Below are 24,034 nucleotides of genomic sequence, written 5' to 3' on the forward strand. Positions count from 1 at the left end.
ATTCAGTACATTATTATAATTAACTGACTGTCTGTCAATACCGACTTCCAATATGAAGGCTGTGCTACTTTTTGTCTTTGGAGTTTCCGCTCTGCAGGTACCTACCTATTTCATATTAATTTTAATTTTCTTCTATATTCCTATTTTGTTTAAGAAATTCTGGCGTTTAATTATATTTCTTCCACTTATTTTATTGATATAAATATCGTTTTTTTTTAATTATAGGTACCTATCGACATTTTTTTCGTTTGGTTAACGTACACCCCTAACCATTTGTCAACAAAAAACCAAAAACATGGTCAAAAATAAAAATCCTACCAATTGTTTTTTTTAATTTTCAAAACTTACTGTAAAAGTCCGTACCAATAATAAGTATATTATAATCGCACATAATAACAATTATTTATCTGTACATATAGAAAAATTACCTTCACTGACTGACTGATTTATCAACGCCCAGCCTAAACCACTAGTGTTAGAAAAAATTACACTTGGTTTTTTTTGCTCTCTCGTCTGACTTTACGAAGATTAGCCAATGTCAAGTTTGTAGTTATTTGTAATAAGTTAGGGAAACTATACAAGTATGGACCCCGTCTGTGCCGGCGCTCGCCGACACACGCACGGCACCCCCTTAGAGCGCTTTCCAGTCAGTTTTAACAAAAAAAAAACACTCCAAAAAGGCAGAGCACGCTCGCCAGCTAACACCAACACAGACGAAGTCTACAAAAATGTAACAATAAAGAAAAAAAGAAAAAAAAACCGACCATCGCGCACCGAAGGTTCCGTACTTGGGTATTTTTTCCGACATTTTGCACGACAAATCAAAAACTATTGTGCATAAAAATAAATAAAAATCTGTTTTAGAATGTTCACGTATAAAGCCCTTTCATATGATACCCCACTTGGTATAGTTATCTTACTTTGAAAATTGAAACACATTTTAATTTTTTAATGATGTAACCACAAATTCGCGGTTTTCGGATATATTCCTTTAATTGTGCTATAAGACTTACCTACCTGCCTTTCATGATGCAAGGTCAACGGGAAATACCCTATAGGTTATCTTCACAGACACGACGGACGGACAGACAGACAGACAGACAACGAAGTGATCTTTTAAGGGTTCCGTTTTTCCTTTTGAGGTACGAAACCCTTAAAAGTGGATAGGGATGCACTTATCTCTACCAGTGACCCTTGGCAGTGCGAGAGGTTGTAAAAGGAGTAGAATAAGTATAATAATCTCTCTATATAATCTCTCTATAATGTTTTTTTTTTTCAGAGTGCCTTCGCCCAATGCATTGCCTCTGCGCCTGTGATTGCTCCGGTCTGCCAACCAAACAACGTTGGTGTAAAACTAGCCGACACCCTGTCTTTACTCACCGTATCCAGCCTCCTTGCTGAGAAGTTACCCTTCGACTACCCCTGTGGCTGTACCCCTTATGTACCCCCTTGTAACACCCCTTGTGGCCCCTATTTCCCCACTTACGCCCCTATTGAGATCGCGCCGATTGTGAATACTTGTGGTTGCGGCTACAATGGTTACAATTACCCCTACAACGCTTACGTCTTATAAAACGTTTAAACGTTGTAAAACCAAACGGTTTATAAAAGTAAACTGTTGATTTTGGTCAATACAGAAATAGATAAATGTTTATTGACCTTTTAAATACTAAAACTACATTGGGAAATTAATTATTGGAAGAAATATTATCTTGGTCAAAAGGTTTTGTCAAGTATTTGGACTTGTTTATTTCAAAAAACGGCGATACAGCTCTTGAAGAAATCTTTCCTCTTCTCAGCGTCCCCAGCCTTGTTTCTGAGAAGCTACCCTTCGACTACCCCTGTGGCTGTACCCCTTATGTACCCCCTTGTAACACCCCCTGTGGCCCTTACTTACCCACTTACGCCTCTATAATCACGCCGATTGTGAATACTTGTGGTTGCGGCTACAATGGTTACAATTACCCCTACAACGCTTACGTCTTATAAAACGGTTAAACGTTGTAAAACCAAACGGTTTATAAAAGTAAACTGTTGATTTTGGTCAATACAGAAATAGATAAATGTTTATATCTATCTGTTCATATCTTTTAAATACTAAAACTACATTGGGAAATTAATTATTGGAAGAAATATTATCTGGTGAAAAGGTTTTGTCTAATATTTGGACTTGTTTATTTCAAAAGACGGTGATACAGCTCTTGAAGAAATCTTTCCTCTTCTCACCGTCCCCAGCCTTGTTTCTGAGAAGCTACCCTTCGACTACCCCTGTGGCTGTACCCCTTATGTACCCCCTTGTAACACCCCCTGTGGCCCCTATTTCCCCACTTACTCCCCTATTGAGATCGCGCCGATTGTGAATACTTGTGGTTGCGGCTACAATGGTTACAATTACCCCTACAACGCTTACGTTTTAAAACCAAACGGTTTATTCTAAGAAATTCAAAATTCAAAATATTTTTATTCAATTAGACTTTTACAAGTTCTTTTGAATCGTCAAAAGCATCTACTACTGGTTCGGAATGCCTTTCCTACCGAGACAACCCAGCAAGAAACTCAGCGGTTGCTCTTTTTCAAAGATTTGATATACAACATTATGCCATGTATAAAAGTAATTGAAGTCCCGCGCACTGCTGGAGCGAGCTGCAGGTCAAACGCTCTTTTATCATTTACATAATCTTCGATTGTATAATATGCTTTTCTCAGGAGCATAGTTTTAATAGATTTTTTAAATTTGTGTAAAGTTAAGTCCAAAATTAATTGCGGAATTTTGATATAAAAGATATTATAAAATGAAACTGTTGATTTTGGTCAATATAAAAATAGATAAACGTTTTATTTGTCCTTTTAAATACTAGAACTACATTTGGAAATTAATTGTTGGAAGAAATATTGTTATTTTTGTGACAAATTTAACGTAATAGCTTTAAAATCTTGGTGAAACGGTTTTGTCAAATATTTGGACTTGTTTATTTCAAAAAATGGTGATACAACTCTTGGATTTATTTATTCGGATACCAGTTAGCCTTTGACTCACCTGGTGGTAAGTAATGATGCAATCTAAGTTGGAAGCGAGCTAACCTGGAAGGGTTATGGCAGTTTTTATTAAACCCATACCCCTTTGGTTTCTACACGGTATTGTATCAGAACGCTAAATCACTTGGCGATTCGGCTTTGTCGTTAGGATGGTAACTAGCCACGGCCGAAGCCTCCAACCAGGACAGAAATTTAGAAATCGTAAATTTCCAAACTTCTGGCGGGATTCGAACCCGGGACCTCCCACTAATAAGACCACAGCGCTTACCACTGCGCCAGGTTTATAATTTCTGGTTTGCTCTGGGTGGCTTCGGCCGTGGCTAGTTACCACTCTACCGGCAAAATCCGTGCCGCCAAGTGATATAGCGTTCCGGTATGAGGCCGTGTAGAAACCAAAGGAATATAGGGAACTGCCTAACCCCTTCCAGATTAAACCGCTTCATCTTAAACTGTGTCATCACTTACCACCAGGTGAGATTGCAGTCAAGGGCTAACTTGTATCTGAATAAAAAAAAAACAATAGTACAGGCTAATATAAAGGAATATTGTGTTATTTGTCCTTTTAAATATTAGACTTTTATATGCAACAACAATTATTATTGCAATTTTTTTTTTTGTGAATTTTTTACATAATAGCTTTAAAATCTTGTTGAAAAAAGTTTTCTCGAATATTTAGACTTTTATACCAGTATTGAAATATAAGTATATCTTCCTGGGTAAGATAAATTAAAATTAATTGATAAAAATTAATCCTCTGCCGCCCCGTTCACCGTTCTTGGTATTCAACATTTTGGGAATTGAAATTCAACATTTTGCAATTCAAAAATTCAACATTTTGCAATCCCAAAATTCAACATTTTGCAAATTCAACATTTGACACAGAACTCAACGGATTTCAAAATTCATTTTACCTATTCGGAGTTACCATTTAGGATATTTGTTATCCCGAAAAACAATAGGATTTGTTTTGTTAGGAATAGGATTGCTCCCCGTACGAAGGCGAGGTAGTTGATAAAATAAACAAGTGTAAATTAAAAATTTATAACACCCCCGACAAGTGAAGGTTACAGTAACTAGAAAAGAGCTGATAACTTCCAAACGGCTGAACCGATTTTCTTGAATTATAGCTAAGAACACTCTCGATCGAGCCCCCTTTCAAACAAAAACAAACTAAATTAAAATCGGTTCACTAGTTTAGGAGCTACATGCCACAGACAGATACACAGATACACAGGCACACAGATACACAGATACACACGTCAAACTTATAACACCCCTCTTTTTGGGTCGGGGGTTAAAAAAAGACGAATACTTGCCATATTATATGTAACTAGCTGATGTCCGCGACTTCGTTCGCGTGGATGTAGTTTTTTAAAAATCCCGTGGGAATTCTTTGATTTTCCGGGATGAAAAGTAGCCTATGTGCTAATCCGGAGTATAATCTATCTCCATTCTAAATTTCAGCCCAATCCGTCCAGTAGTTTTTGCGTGAAGGAGTAACAAACATACACACACACACACACACACACACATACAAACTTTCGCCTTTATAATATTAGTGTGATAGTGTGATACTTTGTATCGTTTTGCTGTTTTGAAATAATATAATTTGAAAATACTTTGCAGTTATAGTATTATTTACTGACTATGTACTTAATATGTGTTTAATAAAGAAATACTTAATAATTAAATGAATTATTTTATTGTTTTTCCTGCTACCTATACTTCCTCAACGCTTGTACCTATGGTATACCTACCTACTGCTCTAAAATCAAATTAAAAACTTATTTTAATACTAGCTGTGCCCGCGACTTCGTTCGCGTGGAATCAGCGCGCTTTATATAGCCACGGACGCTCAGCCGCGAGGCGTGTAGTACGTACTCTGTACGTTAAAAATGTTCGCCGTGATTCTTTAAATTGACATAACTTTTTTATTTATGAACCGATTGACATGAAATAAACACTAAATGTTAAGTGAAGCTTACTACAATATATTCGTGAAAACCGTATCTAAATCGAATAAGCCGTTTTTTATATTAGCGTGCACAAACACACAGACAAACAGACAAAACAAAAATTAATTACAATTTCGGGTTCGGCATCGATATAATAACAACCCCTGCTACTTTTTTTTATATATTTCCATTGTACAGACACCACTTTTCTACAATTTTATTATATGTATAGATTATTTTAAGTAAGTACATATTATCACCAGGTGAGATTGCAGCAAAGGGCTAACTTGTGTCGGAATAAAAAAAAATGATAATCCGTACCTATTACTCCATCTATTATTTCCACACTAATAAATACGAAAGCATGTCTGTCTGTAATGCTATTACGTTCGCTACCTTTTTACAACCCATCTGTTTAACTGGTTTTCACGAAAATTGGTACAGGGATACCGTATGTTCTTGTATCCCGGGAATATGGGATACTTGTCATACAGGAAAATCAAAAAGTTCCCACGGGATTCACGTCGACGAGTTCACGAGCATTAGCTGACTTTTCCTGCTACCTATACTTCCTCAACGCTTGTACCTATTGTATACCTACCTACTACTCTAAAATCAAATTAAAAACTTATTTTAATACTAGCCTATGCCCGCAACTTCGCCCGCGTGGATTTAGGTTTTTCGAAATCCCGTGGGAACTCTTTGATTTTCCGGGATAAAAAGTAGCCTATGTGCTAATCCAGGATATTATCTATCTCCATTCCAAATTTCAGCCAAATCCGTCCAGTGGTTTTTGCGTGAAGGAGTAACAAACATACACACACACACACACACAAACAAACTTTCGCCTTTATAATATTAAGTGTGATTATTTTAAGAAGATATTATCACCAGGTGAGATTGCAGCAAAGGGCTAACTTGTGTCGGAATAAAAAAAATTGATAATCCGTGCCTATTACTCCATCTATTATTTCCACACTAATAAATGCGAAAGCATGTCTGTCTGTCTGCTACCTTTTCACGGCCCAACAGTGTAACCGATTCTGACGAAAGGTACAGGGTTAGCTTAATAAATATTCCGGGGACGGACATAGGCTACTTTTTATCGCAGGAAATTCAAACAGTTCCCACGGGATATATTATAAAAAGCTAAATCCACGCGGACGAAGTTGCGGGCATCCTCTAGTTTCATATAAAACGGTTAAACGGATAAGCTGGGCCAGAAGAATCCCGTGGGAGCTCTTTGGATTTCCGGGATAAAAAGTAGCCTATGTCCCCGGGATGTAGGCTAACTCTGAACTAAATTCCATCAAAATCGGTCAAACTGTTGAAATGTGCAAAGCAAACGGACAGACAGACACACTTTCGCATTTATAATATTAAGGTATGGATTATGTAATTAAATTCTGATGATATCAATTTCTTTGTAACAGGTTGAATCTATCACGCGTGATTGAAAAATCACGTACGTAAAGTTCACATTAGGTGTATTACGTGTTTGATTTCAGCGCATAATATTGTGTCAAAAGTCATCAAGATAAGAATTTTATTACGGACTCTATCCACGGAGAGAAGTTAATATAAAGAAAGAAAGAAGAAAGAAAACTTTTTTATTTGATCACTACATACTTATATGTTAATATTAAAATGATGATGTACTAAATTAAAATGACCCATGTGACCAAATATAGGTCTCCCACTCAGCATAATGCTGCAGCAAGCTGCAGCGCTGGTTTTCAGTAAGTAAGCTGGTTTTCAGTAAGCAGTATATAAGGCTCTCTCTGTTACGTAATCCCATACAAATGACAAAGACAAAAAGTCAATGGGTGCTAAACATTTTGAACTAGCTGATGCTCGCAGCTTCGCCCGCGTGGATTTAGAGTTTTCGATATCCCTTGGTAACTCTTTGATTTTCCGGGATAAAAAGTAGTCTATGTGCTAATCCAAAATATTATCTATCTTCTAGCCAAACCCGTCCAGTGGTGGCATCGATATAATAACAACCCCTGCTACTTTTTTTTTATATATTTCCATTGTACAGACACCACTTTTCTACAATTTTATTATATGTATAGATAACCAACCAATCCACTTTCGAATTGAATTTCGAATGCTTTTTGAAAACATAGTTTTCTATAATAGTAGTACTGAAGACATAGATTCGTTTGTAATTGTTATTTCATGGGGCCCATTTTGAATTTCTTAATAGGTAAAGTTGTAAAATTAATTTATTTATATTTTATGTTATCTGATTTAATTAATTGATTTATAACGTTCAAAAAGTGTACAATAATTGTACTTACTAAATAAAACATTTGACTTTGACTTTGACTTAGGTATTTTTGTTGTTATAACGCCAATGAAAATACACGTATTCTGTGTTTCAACTCTCTACCTGTTACGGTTCACGAGATATAGCCCTTTGACGGTCGGACAGACAGACGGACGGACAGTAGAGGTTCAGTAAATAGGATCCCGTTGCAACACTTTAGGTATGGAGGCCTAATAAGTACACAATATAAAGCAATTTAAAGCCTCAATAGCTCAACGGTTTGTGGACGGAGTGAAATCCGAAAGGTCGGCGGTTCAAACCCCACCCGTTGCACTATTGTCGTACCTACTCCTAGCACAAGCTTTACGCTTAGTTGGAGGGCAAAGGGGAATGTTAGTCAATGGCTAATATTCTTTTAAAAAAAATATCACTTTATTTCTTTTATTTACATTTCTAGACAGAAACTTAATTTTTACAAAACATTACATAACAATTTCGAATAGGATCAACTAAAATATTGATTGGCACTTAGGTATGCCATCAGGTATTTGGCTGCCAATCGAGTCAACCACTACGGCCGTGCCAGCCGATGGCACGATCCCATCAAGCGTTATCATGCCATAAACAGGTATACAACCGCAAACCTTGATAGTGCCACCGATTGGCAAATCCCCAGCCACTGTTACATCACCAAACTGTAAAGAAGGCATTAATTCTGAAAGCACAGGAGTAAATTGTACGTTAGTGAACTCAATATTGGCAATGTTATTTGGTATTAAATTTGCACTGGCAATTGTATTTGGTATGTTACATATCGCTTCATTTGGTATAATAGAGTTGGCAAATGCATTTGTGGTGGCTATTGGCTCCAGTATGGGGTTGGCATAGTTATTTGGCAAGTAATTGGCATTGGCAAATATATTGGCGTTTGCAGCGCTGGGAAATCCTACTGGCATCAAATTGTTCATCGCTAAGTTATTTAGCAGGTATGGGTTTCCATTTGCAATGTTCTGTATGGGTAGACCACAGGCTTTCTGTAAAAAAAAAAAATAGAATTAGTTTTTTTATACGACTGCCCAGGAAAAGAATAGATGAATATTCATTAATTTGTCATATTTTATTTATTAAACTTATGTAAACTTAAAAACAAAAAAATGTTCATTTATTTGGATTTTTTAGGGTTTCGTCCCTTTAAGGGAAAAAAGGGAATTCATAGAAGAATAATAATAGGTGGCTAAAAAGTTTGTAGATAACAAGTGTAAATTAAAAATTTATATCACCCCCGACAAGTGAAGGTTACAGTAACTAGAAAAGAGCTGATAACTTTCAAACGGCTGAACCGATTTTCTTGGATTATAGCTAAGAACACTCTCTATCAAGCCACCTTTCAAACAAAAAAAAACTAAATTAAAATCGGTTCATTCGTTTAGGCGCTACGATGCCACAGACAGATACACAGATACACAAATACACAGATACACAGATACACACGTCAAACTTATAACACCCCTCTTTTTGGGTCGGGGGTTAAAAACACACAACATCTTGTTAAAAGACATTCGAAATTCAATTCGTAAATATTTTCAAAAAACATTGCTTATGATTGCTTATGACACAAAATGGTTGACGCCCACTGAGTTTTTTGTTTTTGTCCTTTGTATGGGATTGCGTGATAGAGAGAGTCCTATACTAGCTTCTCTCCGTGTACAGAGTATGACGAAAGAATTCTTTTTTTAATGCTTACGTTTAACACAACAGTAAAAAATATTAACGATATAAATGACTTCATTTTTAACACTTGTTTTTTAGTAAATGAAGCTAGCTTTTAGACACAATTTAATTTATACACCATTAAAAACATGTTATCAGCAGATTTGAGTAACTTTTTAATAAAAATATGTGGAATAGGTATAGGTTTTATCAATATTGCCTAAATTATGACTTATTACTATCTGATGAAGAAATTTATATGTTAAGTAGGTATTTAGGTATTGCAAATTTTGCAACAGCTCTTTTGAAATTTTCAGTAATTCTTCCCAGGGTGGGCTTCTTCTTTTTAACCCCCGACCCAAAAAGAGGGGTGTTATAAGTGTAAATTAAAAATTTATAACACCCCCGACATGTGAAGGTTACAGTAACTAGAAAAGAGCTGATAACTTTAAAACGGCTGAACCGATTTTCTTGTATTACAGCTAAGAACACTCTCGATCGAGCCACCCTACAAAAAAAAGCTAAATTAAAATCGGTTCATTAGTTTACGAGCTCCGATGCCACAGACAGATACACAGATACACACGTCAAACTTATAACACCCCTCTTTTGGGTAGGGGGTTAATAAAATAAACTGGGTTTTTATTCTAAGAAAATAAATAATATGTTGTGTATATAAAATGTGCCTAATATATTTTACAACTAATTAACCTTATCAGAAATTCTGAAAACTACATAATAGCCTAATCGCTATTTTATAACGCAATGCATTGAGTCAAGTTTTATGTAATTATTTTACATGTTACATAACATAATGTGTAATTTAATAGATATATAAGGGCATTACAATCGTACAATAATCATTCAAAATCACAGTTCAGGGGTTAGAGGGAATAAACAGTTATACAAAAAATGGGTTTCAAAGTTGTTTGTGCTTTAGTTTCGGCGATTATGATACAGGTATACAAAACTATACTTAAATATTGAATTATAATGATAACTAGTTTGTTAAGTTTTTTTTTCTCTCTCGTCTGGCTTTACAAAGATTAGCCAATGTCAAGTTTGTAGTTGTTTGTAACAAGTTAGGGAAACTATACAAGTATGGACCCCGTCCGTGCCGGCGCTCGCCGACACACGCACGGCACCCCCTTAGAGCGCTTTCCAGTCAGTTAATTAACAAAAAAAAACACTCCAAAAAGGCAGAGCACGTCCGCTAGCTAACACCAACACAGACGAAGTCCGTTTGTTAAGACTTATTAGTCTGGGTCATGACACCTGTCAAAACCGGCCAAGTACAAGTCAGACTGAGGGTTCCGTACCTACTCGGGTATTTTTTCCAACATTTTGCACGATAAATCAAAAACTATTACACATAAAAATAAATGAAAATCTGTTTAAGAATGTACAAGTAAAGCCCTTTCATATGATACCCCACTTCATTTTGAAAATTGAAACACTTTTTTTTTTTTAATGTAACCACAAATTCACGGTTTTCGGATTTTTTCCTTTATTTGTGTTGTAAGACCTACCTACCTGCCAAATTTCATGATTCTAGGTCAACGGAAAGTACCTACCCTATAGGTTTCTTGACAGACACGTCGGACGGAGGGGCGGACGGACAGACAGTCAGACAGACAGACAGATAGTCAGACAGACAACAAAGTGGTCCTATAATATATTTATTTATTTTTGGAGACAGTTAAAAATAATCATTTTTCCTTTAAGTAAAAACCTCCAAAGATAGTCAACAACCTTAGTTTTTTAAAAAGACATCATAAAACCTCCAAACCTCCTTCATTTTTGGAGACGTTTAAAAATAAGAATGTTTTCTTTGCAGACAATCTTCGGCCAATGCCTCCGAGCCCCATACCCAGCAATCTACCCAAACGAAATCGCTGCAGCCAATTTAGCAGCTGAAGCATTACCATTGGCTCTCCCTGCTTATAACCCGATAGCAGCCAACGCTTTGGCTTACGAAGTTGCAGCAGGACCTGGCATACCTGGTTTAACAATGGGCTTATCTTTGGCTGAACTATCTGCTTCCAACGGCCCAGGATTACGCGTTAACAGCGCTTCACCCATGGCTTCCACTGGTGTTACTGTTGAGACTGACAAAATGATAATCGAAGGACCTTTGGCTGTAACTGGTCAGTTGCCTTTCTTAGGAGTGGTGGCTTTAGAAGGTCCTCTAGCAGCTACAGGAACTGGTGCTGTGGCTTACGAATGTGGTAATGGAAATGTTGGTATCGTAAGCGAAGGTCTGGAACCTGCACCTGTACTTACTCCGGCGTACCCGAACGGACCGCTTGCCGCATACCCTAACATGCCGCTTGCTCAAGCGTACCCGAACATGCCACTTGCTCAAGCGTATCCAAACATGCCACTTGCTCAAGCGTACCCAAACATGCCACTTGCTCAAGCGTACCCAAACATGCCACTTGCTCCAGGATACCCAAATATGCAACTTGCTCCAGGATTCCCTAATGCAGGGCTTGGTCCGTTTGCCAATGGTCTCGCCCCAGGTTTAGTTCCAACTCCTCAAGCATAGATCCAGTTATGTTAATTAGTTCAAATTGTTATGTAATTTTGTAGCACTCTTTTATGGGATTTTAAATATAATTTGTTAAAAATATACGGTTTTTATCATTCCAAAGCAACCTTTTTTACATATAATCCACAAAAAATCGGCTGGTAATTACTGTTCGTATAGTTTAATACTGCTACAACAGAAATATTGTCATAGAAAGGACTTTTGGCTTATGGCTATAACTGGTCAGTTGCCTTTCTTGGGAATAGTGGTTTTAGAAGTTCCCCTGTCGGCTACAGGAACTGGTGCTGTGGCTTGCGAATGTGGTAATGGAAATGGTATCGAAAGCGAAGGTGTGAAATCTACACTTGTACTTACTCCGGCGTGCCCAAACAAGCCGGACAATGCCACTTGCTCCAGGATACCCAAATATGCAACTTGCTCCAGGATTCCCTAATACGGGGCTTGGTCCGCTAACCAGTGGTCTCACCTCAGGTTTTATTCCAGCTCCTCAAGCATAGATCCAATTGTATTAATTGTTTAGAAATTGTTAAGTAATTTTGTAATACACTATTAAGGTAATTGCTATTTGACAAATCGCAAAAATGCTGTACTTTGAAGTAAATTGTTTATTTTTCTAAAGCATTAACAGCTATTAAATACATGCAATTAAAAACTTCAGTTTGTGAAGATTATAAGGGCCTCTTTTTATTTAGTATACATTATCCCAATAAAAAAAAAAACCAAGTTGAAAACATTGCTGTTCGCAACTTGTTCTGTAAAAGTTTTCTTTAACATCTTGATACTTTGAAGCCAACCTCCAGAAAATGATATGTTTAGGTTTAGCAATCAATTTTAACTGTTAGTTTTATACTAAATGTTTTTCGTTTCTTAAATAATCTAAAACTAACCAAAAAACTCTCTAACCCTTCTTCACTCTCTCAATATCGTCCCATTTCAATACTCCCCATTATTTCCAAGATTTTAGAAAATTCCGTATTTAAACAACTTTCCTACTATCTTTTTCAAAACAACCTTTTGAGTCCCTATCAATCAGGTTTCCGTCCCTTACACAGTACCACCACCGCTTTACTCAAAGTCACGGAAGATATTCGCCATGCTATGGATAACAAAAAATTAACAGTACTTGTTCTTCTTGACTTTAGCAATGCGTTCAATTCAGTGGATTTTGATGTACTACTCAACATTCTCTGCTCGCTTAATTTATCACCATCCGTAGTTGAATGGTTTAGATCCTACCTTCTTGGTCGCCGTCAGAGAATCTATGCTGACGGAGTTTACTCTGATTGGGCTGATATCTCTGCCGGTGTACCTCAGGGTGGCGTTTTGTCTCCTCTGTTATTCTCTGTTTTTATAAACGAAATCACTAAAACAGTTTCATCCCACTACCACCTCTACGCAGATGATTTGCAAATTTATAGGCATGCTGCTGTCACTGACCTGGCCGCTACAGTGGATGAAATTAACTTGGATCTTGCACAAATAAAGAATTGGGCTGACGCACACGGTCTTTTGGTAAACCCAAAAAAATCGCAGGCTATTGTAATAGGTAGTAGACAATTTCGAATTCGTGCTGATTTAAAAAATCTCCCTGCAATAGCCTACGATGGGGTAACTATTACGCTAACCGAAAGAACTAAAAATCTTGGCGTGATATTGGACGGCCATTTATCGTGGGCAAGTCACATTAATGAAGTGAGTAAGCGCATGCACTACTCCCTTCACTCCTTGAAACGTTTGCAGAATTTCCTTCCTCTTAAAACTAAAATCTTACTCGCACAATCTCTTCTGCTTCCTCTCCTAGATTACGCCGATGTCTGCTATTTAGATGCAACCGAGGAGCTGCTTGATAAACTAGATCGCCTTCAGAATTTGTGCATCCGTTTTATTTTCGGATTGCGCAAATTCGACCATGTTTCTCAATTTCGAAATAAGTTAAAGTGGCTCCCTATTCGACTTCGCCGGAATACTCATATTCTCACGCTACTCTTTAAGATTTTAAATTCATCCTCCCCCTCTTACTTGCGTGAGCGCTTCAACGAAGCCGCTCCTCGGGTGATGCCAGTGCGTTCGTGTGTCAAGTTAAACTCACTTGCAGTTCCCCCTTACAACACTATATTTTATGCTAAATCTTTTACGGTACTCGCAACTCGCCTTTGGAACTCACTACCTGACAGTATTTTTAAAAATAACCCTTCCATCAGCACCTTCAAACTTCGTCTGAAACAGCACTATCTTTCCTCTCTGTCATAACATATTGTTTACATATATTTATCGGTATATATTATAAGATATATTTATGACTATAAGTATATATATTTATGTATTAAGGTATATATGTTTTTGTAAGTCTATTTTAATATATAAATATTTGTAAGTATATATTATAACATAATATCTACTATATTTATTTTTTATTTTTCATGATTACTGTCTATCTTTGCTGTACCTATTCTACTCCATTTACAACCTCTCGCACTGCCAAGGGTCACTGGTAGAGATCTCTTATAGAGATAAGTGCTTCCCTGTCCACTTTTTCTTTCCTGTTATTTATATTGTTACAACTTTCTGGTACAAATAAATAAAAATAAAATAAAAAACTTCCTGTGCTATTTATTTTCTTGCAGGCGCTCTATGGAATTCAGTGTCCACTGGACTGTCATGGCGGAAGGACTGTGCGCGTCATTTCGTCGCAAAATATTATTTAAAATGAATTTAAGCTTATTATTTTTGAATGAAAGTTGTGTTTATAATCGTTGAAAAATAAAATAGGGATTTTTTCATTTCTAAATGAAGCCTGCTTATATACTAAAATTTATTCGAAAGTTACGGTTTTACCAGGTAAATACTCGGAGGTTGTCATAGATTATGATGACAGATAGTAAGTGTTCTAAATAGGTATTATACCTATGTTTTTTAGGAGATAGCGCGCCTCGTTTCGGGCGCCGTGTTCCGAAATGGATTTCGTAGTAGTGCAAGTTTGGTGTAAGTCCCACATGACGGAGGGGTATGCGTCAGGCATTTCCTGTGTACAAAAAAAGACCTATATTTCGGATCCATTTTTCATCACTGACATCATGCACTATTCAAAGACTGGTCTTCAAGCATTGAGGAATTTTGGACGAGAGACATCTCGAAGGTTCCCGAAGGCTGCCTAACTGAGTTAGATTTGTCGGCTAGCTAGCTTTTTTTGAAATTGGACCTGAAATAGCTGGATTGTGTGTTAGAGATTTCTTATGAGATATTATATGTACATAATATAACCATCATAAGGAAGCTCAGATTCATGCTGCGGGCAATGGGGAGAGCCTAAAGGTTGGAACGCCATTTCTGCGGCCGTGTTTCCTGCCATATATACCATAGATACCTGCAAGCCAAGAGTGAATAGGCATCTTCCAGGTAAGCGTGCTCCAACTTGGACCTCATCATTGCTTTCTTTAAAGCATGATTGTCGTCAAGCGCAAGCGCAAAGATTCAGGCGGCGCAAACCCGTAGCATGTGGAAGACCCTATTAAAGACCTATTGTTCACTGTGGACGTCTGTCGGTTGATGTTGATGATTATGTCTTTAATGCAAGTAGTTCAGTAGTTTCAGAGTTTATCGATAACAAACAAACAAACCTTTCCTCTTCATAATATATGTACTTAGTAGCGAAAACTTGGAAAAAATCTCGTGGAAACTCTTTGATTTTCCGAGATAAATGTCATTTTACCTGGCAGCCCTAATCAATTTTATCACTGATAATAATAACTAATTCATAACCGTTAAACCTAAGAGTCAAAATCTCGTTTTTCTAGTCGAGTTCCGTAGGCTCTTTGAACTCATCGCATCCCAAGAAAACCTACCATTAGATGTAGGAATAATGGAAAGAGGTCACAACCCTCAGCAATAAAGAATACGATGCGGAGAGAGATGTCACTCTCAAGGTCTTTAAATGTATCCATGCAAAAAACCACGTCGACTGGTTGCTCCGTTGCAGCGTGATTGAATATTAAACCAACAAACACACTTTCGCATTTGAAATATGGCCAATAATTATAAGAAACAGTTTAAATCTCTCTCTGCTCTCCGAGAGACGTTAGGCAAAGTGAACACGAATTATGACACTTCTGTGTTCTTATACAAGCTTAGGTCTCTCAATTTTGTCAATTAATGTCAAATTTCTTTCTCAGATCAAAACCTAGTAAGTGGTTTAAATTCAAGAGAAGTTTAGGCCGTAGTCTTCAACAAGAAACTCGGCGGTTGCTCTTTTCAAAGATTTGATATACAATATTAAATTGCTTAAAACGCACATAACTGAAAAGTTAGTAGTGCGTGATTCCAGGATCGAACCCCCGACCTTCGATTAGGAGGCGGACGTTCTAACCACTAGGCTATGACAGTTTTTAAATTAAAGGGGTTTAAATATTTTAGTGTGAAGACTGGCCTACACATTTATTCATTAGATGTGCATCACTTTCTTTTTTAGGGTTCCGTACCTCAAAATGAAAAACGGAGCTCTTAAAGGATCACTTTGTTGTCTGTCTATTTGTCCGTCCGTCCGTCAAGAAAACCTATACAGTACTTCCCGTTGATCTAGTATCACGAAATTTGTTCTCGGATTTATTCCTTTACTTGGGCTATGAGAGTTGAGACCTATCTACCTGCCCATAATTCTAGGTTAACGGGAAATACCCTATCGGTTTTCTTGACAGACACGACAGACGGACAGACGGACAGAAAGACAGACAACAAAGTGATCCTATAAGGGTCCCGTGTTTCCTTTTGAGATATGCAACCCTAAAAACATTATGTAAGTATGCAAAGTATTTCCCTTGCAAACCATATTTAACAGTTGACATGTAGAGGTCATTGACTTTTCCTATCTTACTTTTAAGTTTTAATGCATCATTAAGTATTTACTGTTTTGACATGGTATTTAGATAATGGGTGATATTTATTTTATTTAATCTAATTCCTTTGAAAAACTTAGTAAGGCGCATTAATCTATAAAAAACCTAGCCAGTTCATAGACTTACTATGTTTTAAAATGGTCAAAGCGACTTACTAGCTTTTAATTTTACTTTAATGTGGGTGTCCTTACAATACAACGGGACATACTATGAAAGTTAGGCTTATGACATAAAACGATTTTCGGAAAAATGACTTTTACTTTGTTTTGATATGGGGCGGTCGATATAATTAGGTACTAGGGTAAAGGCTCAAGTAAATGAACAGATTGGACGTTATTACATGTATTAAGAGCTGGAATAAAAAACCGGCTGATATACCTTTTTTAAATATTTTCTTACAAATTCTTACACTTTTTTCAATTTCAATTTCAAAACCGTGTTCCGTTCAAACCGTTCAAAAGTGCGTGTGCGTGCGTCCATGTGTGTGTGTGAGTGTGTGTGAGTATATACTTGTCTGTATGTTTGTACGAGTGTTTGTTAGTGTGGTATTGCGTTGTATAACCACATGAGTAGCGAACAGAGTCAAAGCTTCATACAAGCGCGCTACGATAGGTACACTACTACAAGCTTGAGGCGCGTGTGTGCGTGAGCACAGGCGCTACGTCGCGTACGGAGAGAAATCGGTTTATACCGGCTCGGCCTGTGCTCAAGCTCAGGGGCTGCAGTACACGTCGCGCGTCGTGTTTTCATTTAATTTAATGTTAATGATAATAATTTAAATAGTGTTTAAAATCTATTTTCTTGAACTGTCATAGATTTTGTTCAAAATCAATATCTGAGGATCCCTAGGATCACAAAACAGGATATTGTTACCAAATTTAAAAAAATCGACGCCATTTTGAAATTCTTTGTTAATTGACCGATTTCGTTCAAAATCGATATTTAGAGCTCCCTGGGATCACAAAATAAGAAACTGTTACCAAAATTTAAAAAAGTCGACGCCATTTTGAAATTCTTTGTAAATTGACCGATTTCGTTCAAAATCGATATTTAGAGCTCCCTGGGATCACGAAATAAGAAACTGTTACCAAAATTTAAAAAAGTCGACGCCATTTTGAAATTCTTTGTTAATTGACCGATTTCGTTCAAAATCGATATTTAGAGCTCCCTGGGATCACGAAATAAGAAACTGTTACCAAAATTTAAAAAAGTTGACGCCATTTTGAAATTCTTTGTTAATTGACCGATTTCGTTCAAAATCGATATTTAGAGCTCCCTGGGATCACGAAATAAGAAACTGTTACCAAAATTTAAAAAAGTCGACGCCATTTTGAAATTCTTTGTTAATTGACCGATTTCGTTCAAAATCGATATTTAGAGCTCCCTGGGATCACAAAATAGGAAACTGTAACCAAAATTTAAAAAAGTTGGCACCATTTATAATTCTTTCTAAATTGACTGATTTCGTTCAAAATCGATATTTAGATCTATCGATCGATATTTAAAGATCGATATTTAAACTGGATGATTTCTACGCGATCATGCGCAAGCGTGCCGCGTCCATGATGCGCAGGCTAATGAGTAGTACCAACACTCTTCTCAGCGCATTGGCCAGGAAACTAGATAGTCCTCTCTGGAGGTGCTGGGGGGGTGCGCACATAGGCGCCAAGAGGCTCCCTCGGGCTTTTTAGTTATAGTTTTAGTTATAGAATTAGTTGTTAAGCTAGAAATAAGTACCTACTAACATAGTTTAAGTTATTTGTCATACTAACACAAGTATGGGTCTAATAGCCTGAAATAAAAGTTAATTTATTTATTTAAACTAGGCAATCACAACAAAAACAAACTTTACCATCTTGTTGAACAAATAACTATTGTTAATTAAATTGTATCCTCCAGTGCCAACCCTACCAAAATAGTTATAAATTTTGCCTCTGTTTGCTACTCTGTGGTATAACACCATGTTAGTAAATCTTAGTATATTTTTAACCGACTTTAAAAAAAAGGAAGAGGTTCTGAATTCGTCGGTATCTTTTTTTTATGTATGTTCCCCGATTACTCAAAGACGCCTGGACCGATTTGGATTTTTTTTTGTTTGATAGGGTATACTTTGCAAGTGGTCCCATATAAAGGTAAAGATCTGATGAATATCTTTGAAGATGGAGAACAGAACTCCTCAATGGATAAGAGCAAATTCAATTTTTTTTTTAATGTATGTTCACCGATTGCTCAAAGACGCCTGGACCGATTTGGATTTTTTTTTTTTTGAAAAGCTAGGTATACTTTGCAGGTGGTCCCATATAAATTTGATGAAGTTCTGATGAATATCTTCTGACATGGAGAACAGAACTCCTCAATGGATAAGAGCAAATTGCTCGCGATCAGTGTAATTGCTTAGTAAACAGTAGGGTTTTAGCTGGGCATGGCACATTATTATAGTACAGTGGGGCCACTAAAAATTTTGAAATAAAAAATTTTCAAAAGAAAAATAAAACCGACTTCAAAAACCACAATAACTTAAATTATTTTTTACTTTTTAGTGTTTGTGATTTTGAAGTCGGTTTTATTTTTCTTTTGAATTTTTTTTATATTTATTCTGGTATTCTTCTTTCTTGGATATGGATCCCTCTTGGGTATCCCCATTTCTCTCTGTCTTTGGTACTATCAAGCTAATTTTCTCTCGCGATTTGCACAATAGCATTAGACCAACGCGTCTTCGGTCTACCTACCTGTTCTTCTTTCATCTGTAAAAATCGATACAATATGACCATTTGCATTTCAGTTTTAGGGCATGTCTCAAGGTGTCTGTAGGCTTTGTCTTTTTTCTTATGTCTTCAATTCTCACTTTGAATATTTTTTGCTTAATTTATGCACCTTGCCATCGCCCTTTAGCAAGTCACTATTTCTTTTTATATTCTTTGTCTGGACCCATGTTTGGCTGGCATAGGTAAGGCATGGCAGGATGCATGTATCTATAACGGATCTTTTAAGATGTACTGGGTAAGCTCCTTTCATTCTTTCCTTTTGTGCCCAGTAAAACAAGCATACTCGGGCTACTTTGAGAACCCATTAGCAGCTAACAGCAAGGCCTGGACTCCAATTTTTATATGTGGAAGCTGTATTTCCTCGTTGCGTTTATGAGCAAATAAGAATAGTTAACTACTTTTACTAAAAAAAAATTTTATAATTTGGCGCGAACCATCTAAACACCATGATGATTATTATTTCTGCGTTGTGAATATTACCAGAAGAAACAGCAAAAAAAATTGTTCCAAGCGGCTCTATTGTAACTTGCAGTCTGCAATTTGAACGATTCTGACTTCTGGTGATAAATCTGTACCTCAGCCCCAACCCAGTACCTCTAATCTACCATTTCAAGAACTTTCAGAAGGTAGTGACGATGTAGTGACTTTTTTACATCTCAACTTAGACCATTCAATCAAAATTATTTGGATCACTTAATGAGAGATCTTAGATTGTCTAAAAAGCATCAGAACATGTGGCTCAAAGGAACAAATCTGATAACATCAGACACTTGTGTTACGGTATATTATTCTCACTACTCTTAACACATTCAGTAGCTGATGTTGCACTTCCAGCGACTTGGATGCAACAAGAGCGTTAAGTTTCATTTTCTCTGTAGTCATTTGGACTGTTTTCCAGAAAATTTAGGTGACTTTCAAACTAAGATAACTATACCAAAGGGGATAATATCATATGAAAGGGCTCTATTATACATTCTAAAACAGGTTTTATTTATTATTATTATGTAAAAGAGTTTTTGATTTATCGCGCAAAATGTAGAAAAAAATATACAATAAGTCAAAAACTGAAAATCTGACATTTTTTTTAAATTCCAAGCCGAAAATATACTTAAGAATTTATTAATAGGAATCGAGAGTTTATGCACTAGATAGAGTTTGTTCATTCACTGAAATTCCCAGTTCATTTACTGGCAATTTATCCTTTTGTTAAATAAAATAATTTATAATAATTAATACCACGCATTTTTTTGCGTTTTTGATATTTAAATAATTTAAGAGTGTATACCTACTGTGTATAGACACAGATAAAAAAAAATATAAAAATTATATATAGAACGATTCTCATATATCTTAATTTTAGGTCAAAGTCAGGGTAGTCATTCTGGATCTTTTACCCTCCTACGTCAAAATACTAAAAGTCCGCGTAAATTTCGCAGATTGAAATGTCTGCTTGATTAATTGTCAATAGAGGGTCATGACATGTCGAAATTGCTAGTTTGAAGGGGAAATCGTCAATGTCATTCGCATAGGTTTTCCTCTTAAGGGATATTAAATATTGTAATTGTAAAAATATACGGTTTTTATCATTCCAAACCAAGCTTTTTTTAGATATGTCTACAAGATATCAGCTGTTAAGGCCATGGTTTGATACTATTACAACTGACAAAATGGTCATAGAAAGGATCTTTGGCTTTAACTGGTCAGTTGCCTTGCTCAGGTTTTTTTTTTTTTTCTCTTTATTTGGAACACATACAGCATATTTACAATCTTACTTAGCTAATTATTCTTAGATGGTACATTCGCCTATGAAGTGTTCACTGATAATCTATATAATTTTAATTTTGTGCGGGAGTTAGTCGATGTAATTAAATTAAGTAAAATTAAATTAAATTAAATTAAATTGAATTTGCTTTAGAATTAACCTTACCGGCTACGGGAACTGCTGATGTCGCTTACGAATGTGGTAAGGGTAATGTTGGTATCATTAACAAAGGTGTAGACAGGAATCCTACGCCTGTACTTACGCCGTGCCCGTACCCAAACGGACCGCTTGCAGCGTACCCAAATATGCCACTTGCTCAAGCGTACCCAAATATGCAATCACACTAATATTATAAAGGCGAAAGTTATTATGTGTGTGTGTGTGTGTGTATGTGTGTGTATGTTTGTAACTACTCCTTCACGCAAAAACTACAGGACGGATTTGGCTGAAATTCGGAGTGGAGATAGATAATATCCTGGATTAGCACATAGGCTACTTTTTATCCCGGAAAACCAAAGAGTTCCCACGGGATTTCGAAAAACCTAAATCCACGCCGACGAAGTCGCGGGCGTCAGCTAGTGTAACATGTTGGCGTTTTAATAAAAGTAAATAAAACTTTTTTTGCTTTCTTTTGCTTCTAGAATTTGCTTTCCAAACGTGGTAGAGTTTGAACTTTTCATAAGCGCCGTAAGTTGGCCTAAGCTACTCGTAAGTTACATGATGTACTTAAATATTTTAAATTTTAAATATTGTTTCAATAATAATTACTTGATATAAGTTATGTAAAGTGGTAGGTAGAATTAACGAAATAGGTAGAAGTTACTTCAAAATGATATAACATCATAACTTTGGAAACCTGGTAATGTTATGAAATTATGATAAGGATATATTTCTATGATTATTCATTGTTTTATTATAATACTAGCTGATGCCCGCGACTTCTTTCGCGTGGATGTAGTTTTTTAAAAATCCCGTGGGAACTCTTTGATTATCCGGGATAAAAAGTAGCCTATGTGCTAATCCAGGGTATAATATAACTCCATTCTAAATTTCAGCCCAATCCGTCCAGTAGTTTTTACGTGAAGGAGTAACAAACATACACACACCCATACACCAAACTTTCGCCTTTATAATGTTAGTGTGATTATTATTTAGTTATTTCAGCGTAATGCGCGAATAGACAGACTGACAAAAATTAAAAATTACTGACTTGAATTATATATAGGTATGTATAACAATATGTGTCTTTGGCCTTTATATCGAATATAGCTTCCTCGAATTAAAATAATGTTACTGAAATCATCCAGCTATTGTTTCATTTTATGTATACAATATACATGCATACACGTAAGTACATAGATGAAGAACTTTTGGTCTGCGACTACATGGCGCAAACTTTTTCCTATTCTTATATCGGACACATTAAAATCGAAACGTAGGAAAACAGGGAATCTTTTGGATTTCGTCATAGAAATAAGTAAAAAAAATAAAATTTCAGTGAATGCTTTTATTTCGTCAGTTCATTGAGCACAAGTTGGTATAAGGTTCTCAGTAGAGGTAGGGTCCCCTGCAGCCGCAGCCGCAGCTGCCGGCAATGGACACTCCGCCAGCGGCTGCCACGCCGCCTCCGAACTCCACGGCGCCCATGATCGGCACCTGTCCGGCGACCAGGGTCCTGCCTTCCACCGGCAGTGTACCGGCGACCGCTACATCGCCGATGCCTTCGCCGCCGTAAGCTGCGCCGCAACCGAGACCGAGGCCGTAAACGCCGTCAGCGAGGCCGTAAGCGCCGATACCGCGACCGTAGTTACCGTCGGCGAGGCCGTAAGCGCCGATACCGGAGCCGTAGATACCGTCAGCGAGGCCGTAAGCGCCGAGACCGAGGCCGCAGGGAGCGCCCAGACCGCCGAGATAGCCGCCGTAAGCTGGGCCTACGAGCTCAGCGCCGCGCAGGCACTGGCCCCACACATTCTGAAATATAGGAAAAACAATTTCATAAATAAGCTTATTTAACTTATTTATTTATAATGAACTAGAGGATGCCCGCGACTTCGTCCGCCTGGATTTAGGTTTTTAAAGATCCCGTGGGAACTGTTTGATTTTCCGGGATAAAAAGTAGCCTATGTTAATAACAGGGACGCAAGCTACCTCGGTACCAAATTTCATACAAACCGATTTAACAACTAACACATTAAGCGGATGGGTTTTTGGGAATCCCGTGGGAACTTTTTGATTTTCCGGGATAAAAATAGCCTATGTCCGTCCTCGGGATATAAGCTAACCCTGTACCAAATTTCGTCAGAATTGGTTAAACTGTTGGGCCTTGAAAAGGTAGCAGACAGACAGACGGACAGACAGACAGACACACTTTCGCATTTATAGTATTAAATATAGACTGCTCTTGATTTGCAACAAGATTCACTAATCAAAATTAGTATCTTTCTCAATTAAAAGTAGATTATAGAATATTATTTTGCCTAAAGCCGGCTCTACACTCGCACGCGAAGTCGCGCCGATATTTCACGCCGTGAATGTATGCCGCGATCCACGCGTGAACTGTGTCCCTCCACACTCGCAAATCTTCACAGTCTTGTTCGTGACTATGGACGAAACCCTTTGTCGCGGACCAAAAACCGACACTGATCGGGGAAAGGGGAACGCGAAGGCGTGAACAACATCTACACTCGTGATTCGCAGTTGTCGCGGCCTTTCGCGGCCGTTCGCGCCGCGAGTGTAGAGCCCACTTTAAAACATTACTGTTTTTAAATGTAAATTGCCTAATCGTCACGAAATTATCATAAACTGACTTTGTTAACAATTTTAAAACTACAAACTAAAGTAGTTCGTTGGGCATGTTTTTTCTTACTGACCTTTTTTGAATTAATTAATTAAAAATAAATTAATGAATATTATTGAAAAATTTCCCCTTACCTGAACCAAGCAAGCTTGGACGCAGAGCAGCAGAACAGCGAAGGTGTTCATGTTGTAGTGTTTGTGTTGTGTAGACACGAGGATACAATGATCGGACTCTACTAGGGAGTGCCTTTATAGCAGTTATTAGGAAGCGAATTCAGTATTTCGAAAGCTTTTAAAA

The 24,034-nt window shown here is 37.0% G+C and overlaps 4 protein-coding genes across 18 annotated transcripts in view; 2 read left to right on the top strand and 2 right to left on the bottom strand.

Moving 5' to 3' along the window:
- LOC123879095 lies at positions 1–2,443 on the top strand. Its single transcript, XM_045926634.1, has 2 exons — positions 1–97; positions 1,280–2,443. Exons 1-2 carry the CDS (start codon positions 53–55, stop codon positions 1,571–1,573), a joined length of 339 nt encoding a protein of 112 aa, XP_045782590.1. The 5' UTR covers positions 1–52; the 3' UTR covers positions 1,574–2,443.
- Positions 2,444–7,692: 5,249 nt separating this feature from the next.
- LOC123879089 lies at positions 7,693–9,140 on the bottom strand. Its single transcript, XM_045926626.1, has 2 exons — positions 9,008–9,140; positions 7,693–8,297 (listed from the first exon to the last, which is right to left on the bottom strand). Exons 1-2 carry the CDS (start codon positions 9,050–9,052, stop codon positions 7,773–7,775), a joined length of 570 nt encoding a protein of 189 aa, XP_045782582.1. The 5' UTR covers positions 9,053–9,140; the 3' UTR covers positions 7,693–7,772.
- A 695-nt stretch (positions 9,141–9,835) lies between these two features.
- Positions 9,836–22,902, top strand: LOC123879083 (chorion class CB protein M5H4-like). 3 transcript variants are annotated; one of them, XM_045926604.1, is made up of 4 exons: positions 9,836–9,933; positions 10,811–11,278; positions 22,688–22,739; positions 22,821–22,902. In XM_045926604.1, the coding sequence occupies exons 1-3, from the start codon at positions 9,886–9,888 to the stop codon at positions 22,703–22,705; spliced, it is 534 nt and encodes a 177-aa protein (XP_045782560.1). In that variant the 5' UTR covers positions 9,836–9,885; the 3' UTR covers positions 22,706–22,739; positions 22,821–22,902. The 3 variants fall into 3 exon arrangements, with proteins under 3 accessions (XP_045782560.1, XP_045782559.1, XP_045782558.1); XM_045926603.1 differs by lacking the exons at positions 22,688–22,739; positions 22,821–22,902 and adding an exon at positions 11,338–11,605 and having other exon boundaries at positions 10,811–11,283; XM_045926602.1 differs by lacking the exons at positions 22,688–22,739; positions 22,821–22,902 and having other exon boundaries at positions 10,811–11,605.
- The window catches only part of LOC123879080 (chorion class CA protein ERA.1-like), a 31,616-nt gene continuing 30,014 nt past the window's right edge, over positions 22,433–24,034 (bottom strand). For 5 of the 13 annotated variants that reach the window (XM_045926590.1, XM_045926591.1, XM_045926592.1 and 2 more), the window contains one exon: positions 22,433–22,692. In XM_045926590.1, coding sequence (XP_045782546.1) covers positions 22,489–22,692 — 204 coding nt within the window. In that variant the 3' untranslated portion in view covers positions 22,433–22,488. Of the gene's footprint in view, positions 22,912–23,871; positions 24,019–24,034 lie in introns of those variants that run through there. The other 8 variants (XM_045926589.1, XM_045926587.1, XM_045926597.1 and 5 more) reach the window with 4 other exon arrangements.

This window comes from Maniola jurtina, chromosome 27, assembly GCF_905333055.1.
Source record: "Maniola jurtina chromosome 27, ilManJurt1.1, whole genome shotgun sequence".
Taxonomy (NCBI): Eukaryota; Metazoa; Arthropoda; class Insecta; order Lepidoptera; family Nymphalidae; genus Maniola; species Maniola jurtina.

Coding starts and splice junctions, on each gene's coding strand:
- LOC123879095 (XM_045926634.1), top strand. CDS start 53: ATGAAGGCTGTGCTACTTTTTGTCTTTGGAGTTTCCGCTCTGCAG. Junction 98..1,279: donor TTGGAGTTTCCGCTCTGCAG/GTACCTACCTAT, acceptor TTTTTTTTTCAG/AGTGCCTTCGCCCAATGCAT.
- LOC123879089 (XM_045926626.1), bottom strand. CDS start 9,052: ATGAAGTCATTTATATCGTTAATATTTTTTACTGTTGTGTTAAAC. Junction 8,298..9,007: donor TTTTTACTGTTGTGTTAAAC/GTAAGCATTAAA, acceptor TTTTTTTTACAG/AAAGCCTGTGGTCTACCCAT.
- LOC123879083 (XM_045926602.1), top strand. CDS start 9,886: ATGGGTTTCAAAGTTGTTTGTGCTTTAGTTTCGGCGATTATGATACAG. Junction 9,934..10,810: donor TTTCGGCGATTATGATACAG/GTATACAAAACT, acceptor TTTTCTTTGCAG/ACAATCTTCGGCCAATGCCT.